The sequence below is a fragment of the Pholcus phalangioides genome, unplaced genomic scaffold, assembly GCF_987345545.1.
Source record: "Pholcus phalangioides strain wild (caught in Gottingen) unplaced genomic scaffold, Ppha-v1.0 ptg000003l_1, whole genome shotgun sequence".
NCBI classification, from domain to species: domain Eukaryota; kingdom Metazoa; phylum Arthropoda; class Arachnida; order Araneae; family Pholcidae; genus Pholcus; species Pholcus phalangioides.
In genome coordinates this window covers 56005676-56018077 of record NW_028301596.1, presented here as the reverse complement: position 1 = coordinate 56018077, position 12402 = coordinate 56005676, and the positions used below count along the sequence as shown (strand labels likewise).

Sequence of the window (12402 nt, the reverse complement as noted above, 5' to 3'; positions counted from 1 at the left end):
ATAAGATATTGGTCCACGATAATAGAATATGGTCCGGCTGGGGGGCCACGAGCAGGGGCGTACAATAAGATTGACATTTGAAGGAGCAGAATGAATCCCCTTAGAGAATTTTTGGTTACCAACCTTTTAAAAAACCATTTTCAATCAACAGAAATTGATTAAGCCAGCACATAGATGTGTTTCATTTCGATGTTTTATAATCATTTTACAAAGATATTCAATTCTGAAAGCACGGAGACTAGAATGCACCAGTCTTCATCAACTGGTATTTGCATATAAAATTTTACGAGTTAATCAAATTCTTTTGTCTGGACAGAGAATATTATTACACCTTCTCCAGAGAACTTTATATACCAGGATATCCGCTTGGACCTCAAAAGAAGAATTTAGGATTATTTGGAAAAATAATAAAGCTATTATACGAAGAGGCTGCTCTCGAGAACAAGTGCCCACCGGCATCTCAATGGCTATCCAAACAAAGCGATCAACCCAGTAAACGGATTTTTTTTTTTTTTTTGGTACAATAGTTTAGCAATGTCTCTTCCATACATCAAGCCCTTTCTCGTATATCACTGCGCTAACAGAGAAACAGGGAGGGTAGAGAGACCTTTTTACAAAAGTGAAGTTGCGAAATCCAATAAAACCTCTTTTTCTGTCGTATATTACACTACAAGGACCCATAGCCTTCAGTACAAACCGCTCTCACTTTCTTTCGTTTCTAAGAAGAGGCAGTTATTCGATTATATTCCGACGTCTGTAATACGGTCATAAAAACTTCTTCGCGACGATTTACTACGAAACATTGCTATCGATTTAATTTGAAGGTACAGAAAGGCTTGAGAGTTAATCTAGCCTGAAGCTGAGGGCAATACATAAAAAATAAATAAATACAGGACAGGACAGAAAAAAATAGAATAGACGGAACATACGGAAGAGCTTCTTTTTTTTACTGCCCTGCCACTGGCAACATGATGAAATACGAGGCCACAAGCTGTTCCCAATAATTGCATTGACGACCAGTGAAAAAAGTACGTGATGGGGTGGAAGCAGCCCTCCTCCTCAAAGGGTAAAAAGCTTTCATCTTCTTTTCTGGGTCCGACAACACACAAAGAGATTTTTCCCATCTCAGCTCGAGTTTCATGGCTTCAGATCCTCGCAAAGTCCCTTCCGTTTCCCGCGCTCTCGACATATAATCTTACTGCTTGTCATACGAAGACATGACGTGCACGTCTGTCCTCAACAAAAGAGAAGCCGCGGTTCTTTCTCACGGGTGCGTATGAATGAATGAATCTCGAGGAAAATCTTGATAGATGTTCCATCACAGCGTGCTTTGTTATTCCCTACCGTAAGCACTTACATCTTCCGAATGTCACCTGAAACTCTAGGGTCTTAAGAAAATGCATCTTACGGAAGTGAATAACGAAGTGGGTGTGTGGAAAAAATCATGAATATTATATGTGAAGCATGTAAATTATTTCCGTTATCGTTGGGATTACATGAAATGTAACTTGAAATGCTAAAGGGTATACGGCAGGGACCTTTATTGCATTTCTCGCGGGCCCTCATTTAGCCCTAGGAGCTTTCTGTAGATTATTCTGATTCCGATTACTTTTCGGAAAATCATTGAAAACATTGCCAAACGATTAGAATAATTAACTCATTAATAATAGAATTAGTGAAAGGAAATAATTGCCTAAAAAAATTACGAAAACTCAGAATTGATGAAAGGAATAATTCAGAATTGATTAAAATTCCGAATTTTCGAAAGAAATAATTTTAGAATAATTCAGAATAAAATAAATACAGAATTTTCAGAAATATTTAAAAAAAATAATTTAAGAAATATTGAGAAAAAAATAACTAATAAGTCAATGAGAGAAATAATTCGGTAATTCGTGTGATATAAATTATTTCACAATATAAAGAAATGAACGTGATAATCTCGCGCGATGGAAGCGAATCTTCTAGGTTTGACATGACTAGATTCAATTCAATTTAATTTGAATTTATTTAAATTTGAATTTAGAAATTTTGAATTTTATTTTAAATAAAATTGTTCACCCCTAATCTTTCTTAAACCTCGCCCTCCCCTAAACTTGACCGACTTGATCTAATTGACCCCTTAAACCCCAAGCCCCGCCCCGTACAATTATAACGGATTTGGCGTCATATGGAATCATAATTGAACCCGCTGTAAATCCCAAGTGTGGCAGATTTGTTCGCTAAAAATTTCTGACGATAATCGGAGTTTGACACTGTGACGTCACAAAAATTGCGTTCGCGTGCGAAGTATACTCTCGTGTGAACAGGGGGATGCGGCGTCAAAGGGGGGTAGGGGAAGTCAATAAACTGTCTTTGTCCGACACAAACCGTCCAAACCAACCCCTCTACCCAACTGTATTTTCTTACATGCAGAATGTCGACTGTTAGCCCCCCCCCCTCCACCACCACCAATCTGTTTCTCGGAACTTCATCACGCAATCAGTTACTCTACGAAACGGGTTTTGTGGAAAAAGAAAGCGTTTCCCTTTTTGGCATGAATTTCCTTTCTTTCACAAAAATTCGCTCCCCTCCCCCACTGGCAAAAGAAGTTCCACTCCAAAAATGGATAAACTGCATTCATGTGTATGGTGAAACGATTTCTTTCAATAATTGATTATTGAAAAAAATCATTTTACCATATACATGAATACAGAAACATTTGATATGATTTGGGATAAAAACTAATCAGTGATTGATCAGAAACTTTTCCAGAGGTTAGGGGGAAAAATAATTTCAGAACTAACTGAATTGGATAATTAAGAAAACAAATAATTTCAAAATAAGTGTCTTCAATTATTTTCGTTCCTATTCAACTCGAAGTCAGTCCCGTTAGCCCTCCATTAAGATGTCACTACTACTAAACCAGACATGCACCTCGTCCATATTCCTCTGCGAAACTTCTAACGAATTGGTACACGTTGGAATGTGTGTGCGTGTATGCATGTTGAACTTTCCGTGAAGATTTTTTCTGTATTAAGCTTGTTATGTAGTGCTTGTAGTGCTGCCATCTGCAATCAATTTTCTTTTTAAACTCATAGTGAGTGAATTGTAATGAATGAATAATTATACTGTTGTAGGCCTGTTGCTCTCTGCGGCGAGACATCTTAACGAGAAGGCCTCTGTTTGCCATAAACGTCATTCCCACATTTTTAAACAGAGCATCCTATTTCGTTTCTTCTTATTTTGGCGTAGAATCTTCCTGATTGGCTCACAAATACCGCATCGTGATTGGATGTGGGGGCATAGAAATCGCCAATTCTAAGCCTGGTCATTTCTTTTCCTCACAACGATGATACTGGCACGAGCAGGGAATTTTTTTCCCTGAATATTCTTAGGGAAAATAGGCTACTTACTGACGTCACAAGCAGAGTGCGGAGGCCTTCTATCTCTAGTAGGTGCTGTTTGAACCCGGATCCTCGCGATGCGAGTCCGTCGCTATGGCCACTCGACCACCACAGTGACATTAAGACGTCACTGTAAATTACATGAGAAGCCCTTGTATAAATCTGGATCCTATCTAATATTGATTAATACCCCTCAGTATGATTTGGCCCGCGAGCTTCAGGGGCAATTTTAATTAGTCCCACGATGTTTGAAATATTTGAAACCCCTGGTGCGCGGCATCCCAAGAAATCAAACCGAGTTCGAAAAAGCATATGTATTCTATTCATGTACTTACCGGTTGATCGTTCATCAACCAGTTGATGATGGCTGCGGGTTTCGACTTGGCCGATGTGCAGTTGAGAGTGATGTTGTCGCCGAAGTCGTAGCTTTTCTCTCCGCCGCTTATGGTTGGTCCTTCCAGAGGCATCACTGCCGTATCACCATCGAATGATGCAAAAGAAAATTGTTTAACAGAAAAATCATCTTTTGTAACAATAAAAATAAAGATATAGATTATTTTTTTCCTCAGTTCACAATCTATCGAAGAATGAGATTTTTTTTTATATATTATAATAATATTAACCCTTAAATGCATAATCGTTTGTTGGAGCTGATAGTTTTCTTCTTTTTTTCATAGTTACTGTCCACCTATAGAAAGATTTTGTTGAATAATTTTTCAGGCTATCTCGAATTGTAATGCTTATAAGATCACATACAGAGCTTCAAAAATAGCAAATACAATAAATACAGGGTGGGCAAAAAGTCGGTAGGATTTTGATAACTTTCGATATTTCGTATGCTGTTGTCTGAAACATGTGATTATAACCGCCTTTAGACCTGATGGAAGGACATACTAAGTCCCTTGGGGTCACAAAGTGTTTGTATTTATGTGTTTTTGTGTTTGTACCTGTGTGTATCTTTGTATTTGTATATATATCTGTGTTTTTGTGATTTGTTTATTAAACAAAAAAAACAATATAAATCAATTCAAGATATACAGAAGACTGGATGTTTTGAAGATATTTATTATTACTCTAATAATAAATATCTTCACAACATCCAGTCTTCTGTATATCTTGTATTAACAAGTGGAGAGCGACATTCATGTCATATATATATAGCTATCTGGTGGCTCGTCGTCCATTAGCTGATCGGTTCACCGTCCATTGCACGGTTCCGTTCGGCACATATACGCTCTAGCGAAGGAAAAAAAACTCTATCTCCTCTGAAGCTTAGTGGTCAGAGCACTCGTCCGGCAATCGAGGGACCCGGGTTCAACTCCCGGTAGAGGCAGAGATGAATTTTTTCCTTCCTTAAAAAATTAACATCTCAAATAATAAATATCTTCACAACATCCAGTCTTCTGTATATCTTGTATTAACAAGTGGAGAGCGACATTCATGTCATATAAATCAATTCATTTTAAATGTTTTCCAGTAAATCCAGTGCTAGTACAGGATTTGCAAAAAGTCGGTAGAAACTTTAAAAATTAATAAAAACCGGAAAAATAACCGAAATAAAAAACGTTTTGCTGGATTAGTATCGCTAGGTCACGAGAATTTTTTCAAGACAGGGAAAAAACCTCAAAAAACAGCCGATAAGTGGCGCTGGCACAAGCGAATTCAGTGGAAATATGCAAATGAGACGGTTATAAGAACTTGCGCTCCTAACCCACAACCAGTTCACTGTTGTAAACCGTGTATGTGGACCTGCTGCACCCTGCCGTTGCTGGATTTGTGACTCGCCTGCAATGCGTTATCTCCTGTGGAGGTGGTCATGGGGAACACATACTGCTGTAATAAACCATTTGAAGTCATTCCGTACATTATTTGCGTATCTTTTCTTCGACTTGTGTACGTCAGTGTCACCTATCGGTTGTTTTTGACGGTTTTTTTTTTCTATCAACAAAATTCCCGTGAAATAAGCGACACTAACCCTGGAAACCATTTTCTTTTTCGGTTATTTTTCCGGTTTCTATGAATTTTTGAAATTTCTACGGACTTCCCACTCTGTGTATATTGAAGTAATATTACTTTCCAAATACACAGGGTGTCCTGTAAGTGTTAATACTGTATTTATCTCACCAACCGTCCGTCGTAAAGAGGTATAGGATTCCAACTTAAATAATGCTCAAAGGGCGTTAAAAAATTACACTGTTTTGAGAGTTAAAGTACAGTACGTCGCAAAGTAAAAAAATATCTAAATTTTTATACTGTCCCCTCGTCCTCCAACTAGAAAGTTATAGCCCTGTATGTCCTTGGGCTATAGAAAAAATTCCACGTTTCTAATTGCAATATTCCCTAAGATATTTGAATTCAAAAACCGGAGAAAAGCGTGGAAAGGGCAGCAAAATCTCACGGACAACGACGTTCCTTTCCTTTTCCTCATTTATGCTGTCCTTTCACAACTATTCTCAGATTTTCGAATTCGAATATCTGAATATTGCATTTAGAAACTTGGAAAAGCAACTTTCTAATTGGAAGTTAGAGGACAAGGGGCCCGTCATAGACTCCCACATTTTTGATACGGGCACCTGTGCTGAAATATACCGAGCCTTTCACGGACCCCTCTATAGTAAATTTATAGTGTAAAAATAGCAAACGTAATGAGATTTGTCTCGAGCCCAAGAGCTCGGAGGGGACGCCGCATAAAAATTTAGATTTTTATTTTGTTACACAATGTACTTTCACGCTCAAAACTCGTATAGCGTAATTGAGTTTTACTTAGCGTGTTGTTTATTGTTGGGTCATATTCTGCGGTGATTTTCTTTTTTTTTTTAGCGCACGTTGGATTGTGAGATAAGTGTTTTTTTTGTTTTTTTTTTATATTGCTCTCTTTTTTTTTTTAAATTTTCGTTGTGTATTTTCGATCGACTTATATTTATTTTTCTCGTTCGCATTTCATTTTCGTTGTTTTTTCGCCAGGTTCGCTCGCTTCTTTGATATAAGTTCGTAGGTTTTTGGACGTTAGTGTTAGCAAACAGTGTATACCTTTTCCCGGGTACTCTCAATAACGTTGTTTTCCTTCCATTTGGGCCTATTGTTGTAGTGTTAGTGTTTTGAGATAGTTAGCTAATTCTAATAAGTATAAATTGTACTTCGTAGCTTAATACTTTTTTTAGAGGGTGGTGTTGTATTCTTTATATACATATTTATTTTATTCTTCGTGATTTAGTGCTGAGCATTCTATTTTACGTAATTTTTTCGTATAATCTCTTACGTATATTTTGCATAGTAATGTATTTTACATTATTTTAAATTCCTGTTAACGTTTCTCATTTTCCTATTTTTAAGTATTATTATTATTATCTAGCTTTAGCAATAGTGTTAGTATGCCTCGACCTCGACTAGTGTTGTGTAGAGCTTGCGACGGGAGGTTTCCCTGGTCTAGGGGTATAGTAGCTGATAGTTTCAATTGTAAAGGGTGCTTGGTTAGGAAAAGGCTGGAACTCGAGGTCGAAGCTTTACGGGAAAAAGTTAGGGTGCTAGAGGGCCCGGTTATAACGGACCCTCTGGTCGTCGAGCCACCTGTTGATGAAGAAGCAATCTCCACGAACAACGACATTTTAGAGGGCGAATGGGTGGTCGTGGATGAGGTAGAGGGGGATAGTGATAGGGGTTTAATCATCGGCGATTCTATGGTTAGGGAACTTGGGAACCGAGTGTGTAGGGATTTTCGGGGTTTCGAGCGCTGTTGTCTTCCTGGGGGGAAGATTGGCAACGTTCGAGACGTTTTTCATCGCCGAAAGTTGCCCTTGCGGGTGATTCTGTGGGTGGGAACAAATCAGGTAGGAGCGAATATTAGTGAGTCTCTGTCAGAATACCGGGATTTACTATTATCCGCTAGGGAGGGGGGTTCAGATGTGGCAGTGATTCCAGTGCTGCCAAGGGGTAGTAGGGGATATAGGAGTAGGATCCACCAATTCAATATAGGCCTGAAGGACATTTGCTCCTCACTTGGGGTCACGTTCTTGGAGCTTCCCGCATTTACCGATAGGTGGCTTCGTTCGGATGGGATCCATCTAAATAAGAGAGGGGTCTGGGAGGTTTACGATAGTCTTAGGTCAGGTTTTTTACTCCCAGACCACGTAGTCGGGAATGCGGGTTAGTTAATGATAATCACAACAGTACTGACGGGGAATTACCCACCACTGACTTGAATGGCTTCTCGATTGACAACAAACCACCGGGCAAATTAAAATGTGTGTTAATAAATGCCAGGAGCTTGGGTAATAAGAAAGATTTTTTAGAAACTATGATAGTTGTGGAGGACTTGGATCTTATAGCCATTACAGAATCTTGGGCAAACGATGGGGATGAATCGTTCTTACACATCTCCGGATACGATACTTTTTTGAGAAATAGATCTGATAGGAAAGGGGGTGGAGTGTTGATATACGTGAAATCATGTTTGAAGGCTAGAGAGTGTAACGTGCAGAGAAGTGATATTGAAACCATATGGGTTGAACTTGAGAACAAAAGACGTCATAAGCTTATTGTTGGGGTTTGTTACAATCCACCGAATAGGGATCAAAACTATATCGCCAAAATGCATGATGAAATTTCCTACATGTGTAAGCGAAAGAGGGTTCTCATACTAGGGGATTTCAATTACCCGGGTATTGATTGGGAGAACCTTTCATCTGGAAATCAGTATGAAAGAGACTTTTTTAAGTTGGTGCTCGAAAAGTTTTTTAGCAGCATGCATCAGAAGCCACTAGGGGAACTGCTATTTTGGATTTAGTTCTTACTAGTTCTGAGGATCTAGTTGAACATGTTTCGGTGGGGGAAGAGTTTTCTTCCAGTGATCATCGTATCGTCAGATTTCTCTGTAACTTTTCCTCGGGTAAGGTTGATAACAAAAGACTGGTTCCTTGTTTTCGGAGAACTAACTTTGATGTTTTGCGAAGAAGGTTAGCGGAAGTTTTCAAAGACCGGTTGGAATCAGTAGGGGTGGTAAGTCAATGGGAAGAATTTAGTACGAAGCTGTCCTCTGTTTTGCACGACGTCATACCCTTTGTTCGAAAAAAGCGTGTTTGTACATCACACCCTCTATGGTTCACGGATAGCGTGCGGAACCTTTATCTTGAAAAGAAAAGAGCATTCAGAGAGTATAAAAGTGGACGAGGTGACCTATCATTGTTTACTGATAAAAGAAGACTGTTGAAGAAAGCGATAAGGGATAGTAAAAAGCAAGTTGAATCTAGGTTGGCAGATAACATTGGCTCTGACCCAAAATCATTTTTTCGATACGTCAATAATGGATGTAAGGGGACAGTTGGCCCCCTCTCGATAGGAGGCTCAAAAGTAGAGAGCAATGTAGGCATGTGTAGTGCTTTCAATGACTTTTTCGCGTCGGTTTTTAATGGAGATAATGATATTCGATATACGGGTGTTGCATGGGGTAATAAAACGCTCAACGATATTCAAGTTGAAGACGTGGAGGTCCTAAATCTTTTAAGAAATGTATGTGCAAGCAAAGCACCAGGACCAGATGATATCTATCCCAGGGTTCTCAGGGAAGGTGCTAATGAATTGTTGGGGCCAGTCGCACAGATATACAGGAGTAGTGTTGCTGAGGGTATCGTCCCGAGAGATTGAAAACTGGCTAACGTTGTTCCGATATTTAAGAAGGGTAGTAGAGAAGTGGTGTCTAATTATCGTCCAGTGAGTTTGACGAGCTCCCTCTCGAAAATTTTGGAAATTATCATCAAAAGGCAGTTTGTGAAGTGGATAGACGAGAATAATGTATTGTCGGATAATCAGCATGGGTTCAGGAAGGGGAAGTCATGTGTAACTAACCTCCTTTGCTTCTATGATTACGTGACTAAGGCTTTGGGTAAGAGCAAAAATGTCGACGTTGTTTACCTTGATTTCCAGAAGGCATTCGATCGGGTCCAACATGGCAAACTCTTGAAGCGTTTACACGAGATTGGAATAGGGGGCAACTTGCTGAATTGGATAGAATCGTGGTTAAGAGATAGGTCGCAACGAGTTATGGTGAACGGGGAATTCTCTGGTTGGACAGACGTCACAAGTGGAGTTCCTCAGGGAAGTGTCCTTGGCCCCATACTTTTTTCACTTTTTATCGACAAACTCGATCAGGGTATCGATGGAATTACTAGCAAATTCGCAGATGATGTGAAGCTAATGGGGGTAATCGGAAATGAAAGCGATAGGGAGTTGCTCCAGACCAACTTAAACAAGATTGCAGCATGGGCAAATGAATGGAGCATGACGTTTAGCGTAGATAAGTGCATGGTCGCTCATTTTGGTTCGAACAACCCACGGTTCTCTTACGAGTTGAATGGTGTCACTATCCCGGATGCAACTAGAGTCACCGATTTGGGAATTCTCATTGACGAGCGACTTAAGTTTTCTGAACATTGTTCAGCGGTTGTCAAAAAATCGAATAGAATGCTTGGTCTCATTTTCAAAAAGGTCTCTTCGCGTTCTCCTAAAGTCATTCTTCCGCTTTTTCGAGGCTTAGTTCGTCCTGGACTGGAGTATGCTGTAAGGTTTTGGAGACCATACCTACAGAGGGACATAGACTTGGTTGAAGGGGTGCAGAGAAGAGCTACGCGTGTCCTTATTGGCACACGGGGCTTGAGGTATGAAGAGAGACTTCATTTTTTGAATATGTTTACACTGGATGAACGCAGGTGTCGAGGAGATATGATCGAAGTGTTCAAAATTTTCAATGGGATGGATAGGATGGACCATGAACTTTTAGTACACCGCCAATCGACTGCTTTTACAAGGGGACACCAGTATCGATTGGTGAGGGACAATGCAAGGTTATGGTGTCGCAGGGAATTTTTCTCCAATAGGGTTGTTAATAAATGGAATAGGTTACCCCCGGAGGTAGTAAATTGTAACACAATTGACACGTTTAAAAAGAAATACGATAAACATGTTGGGGTAAATCGAGAAGCTATCCATTCTTAGAATAAGACAACCATAAGTATTCTTTATGGGCATTGTATAATATTTTAGCATGTGTATATATTGTTTGTAATTTGTGTTAATTGCATTTTTAATTGGGTTGCTGTATTTTTGAAACATATGACAACCATATTTTTATGGGCATCTTTTTATCAGCCACCTCGTTGGGCATTTTGCCTGTTGTGGCGTTGTATTTGTATTTGTATTTGTATTTGTAATTTTTGAACGCGTTTTGAGCATTTTTCAAACTGAAACTGCACCTCTAGGACGGACGGTTGATGAGATAAAGGCCGTATTACCACTTACAGGACACTTTGTATAACTACCTACTTTGTGATTCAAACTATAGTAAGAAAACAAAATTCGAGTAGCAAACTTCAAGGTAAAGGTAAATAAATGTCAACAAAAAGCGTTTTCACAAATTAGAGAAATCACAGCCACGAATGCTCTGCAACAAACAAAGAAAAATTGTCGTTATTATTATTGGGATAGCCATTAGCAAATTCTAAATATAAAATAGAAGGAATGTGAACCTCAGCTTATGTGCAAAGGCGATTATGAATTTTTATTTTCATCTGCTTGCAGTAATGAACGTTTGATGGACCCTTTTGACACATGCAAAGCAATACATGTAAGGGGTGATGTCGAGAGGAACTCGGAAAGAAAAATGTTAGCTTGCCTCCGCCGGAACATGGCCTTTTCATACAACGTACTACACAGACACGAACCTTCTCTTTCTTTAATACGGAGAAAAGCGTGACGTGCGAGTAAAGATTTAGTAGCGGCTCCGTTACTGTGTGTTATGGTAAGAGAAATCTTGTGTCTCTGTGGAAAATGCAGCGGGCACTTGCATTTGCCGGTTTGCCAGAGATCCGTGGCTTGATTCCCTCCGGGGACAGACGGTTCTTTTCGAGTTCCTAATCACTAACTTTCTTGTATATTCAAACATGATAAAATTGTAATTCGACTGATATTTTCTAGAACAAAACAAAATTGATTTTTAAACTACATTAAAATGAATAATTCACGTGAGCAAAGAAGCAAAACATTCCAACAAACTCTAACGTAAAAAGAAAATGCGTGACCTCTGTAACGCACAGTGCAAAAAATAACAATCACCCAACTACAACGTCAACCTATGTAAATTTCCGCAAGAAACAGGTAAAAACTGATAAAATTGACAAAACACCTTTTAAAAAAGCAGTTTTCACACACACAATGTAGCGTTAGATTGCATTTCACTGTGAAAACTGTGCAGTAAAACTTTATTTTTGCGGACACAGGCGGGACAAAAAAAATCGACCGCGAAAGGGGAGGGGGGTTGGTGACCGTTTAATCAGGGATTTGAAAAGCGCACTTGTGTAACACATACGGATAAATTATTATTTGGCATTAAAAGAGGGGTGACAGCATCTGAGAGGTGTCCGTTAATAGAGGGTTATACTGCACTTAGCTGCCTGTAAAACGAAGTTGCGAGGAATGGTTAAATGCTATATACTATGTATATCTTTTTATATTTAATACGTATAATTTTTAAAATGCTAGACGACATCGTTTTGACCCTTATTATGAAAAAAATTAAATAATTGTGAAAATATTTTTGGTTAGGTCATTTCAGTTCTGAAGCCTAGATACAAAAGAAAAAGTTATTTATTACACACAATCACTTAATCTACCTGATACTTGAAAGTTTCATCAGCATATATGCTTACAACAAGAAATAAAAAAATTACAAATGCAAATATGTTGAATAGTGCATAATAATGAATAATTATTTATTAAACCACAAAGAGAAAGCTATAATTTGTTCGATACATTTGTTAGGGAACAGTGTTTACTGCATCACACACAAGTATAATGCACTTTTAGAGGGATGAAACATCTACTGAACTTTGTTAATTAATTAACATATTTAAAAAACTAATTGTCTCACACTTGCGCGGTCATCTGTTAATCATAAAGTAGTTATACAGCCTTTATAGTTGCATACCAGCACCCCACAACGTATGTGAGGGATGTTGCGGGATTAAAA

At 38.7% G+C, this 12402-nt stretch overlaps 1 protein-coding gene across 1 annotated transcript in view; it reads right to left on the bottom strand.

The window, feature by feature from the left end:
- Positions 1-12402, bottom strand: part of LOC149088923 (endothelial cell-selective adhesion molecule-like) — a 143131-nt gene that overhangs the window by 15337 nt on the left and 115392 nt on the right. The window contains exon 5 of the mRNA XM_089250872.1: positions 3722-3855. Within this exon, the coding sequence (XP_089106998.1) occupies positions 3722-3855 (134 nt within the window). The remainder of the gene's footprint in view (positions 1-3721; positions 3856-12402) is intronic.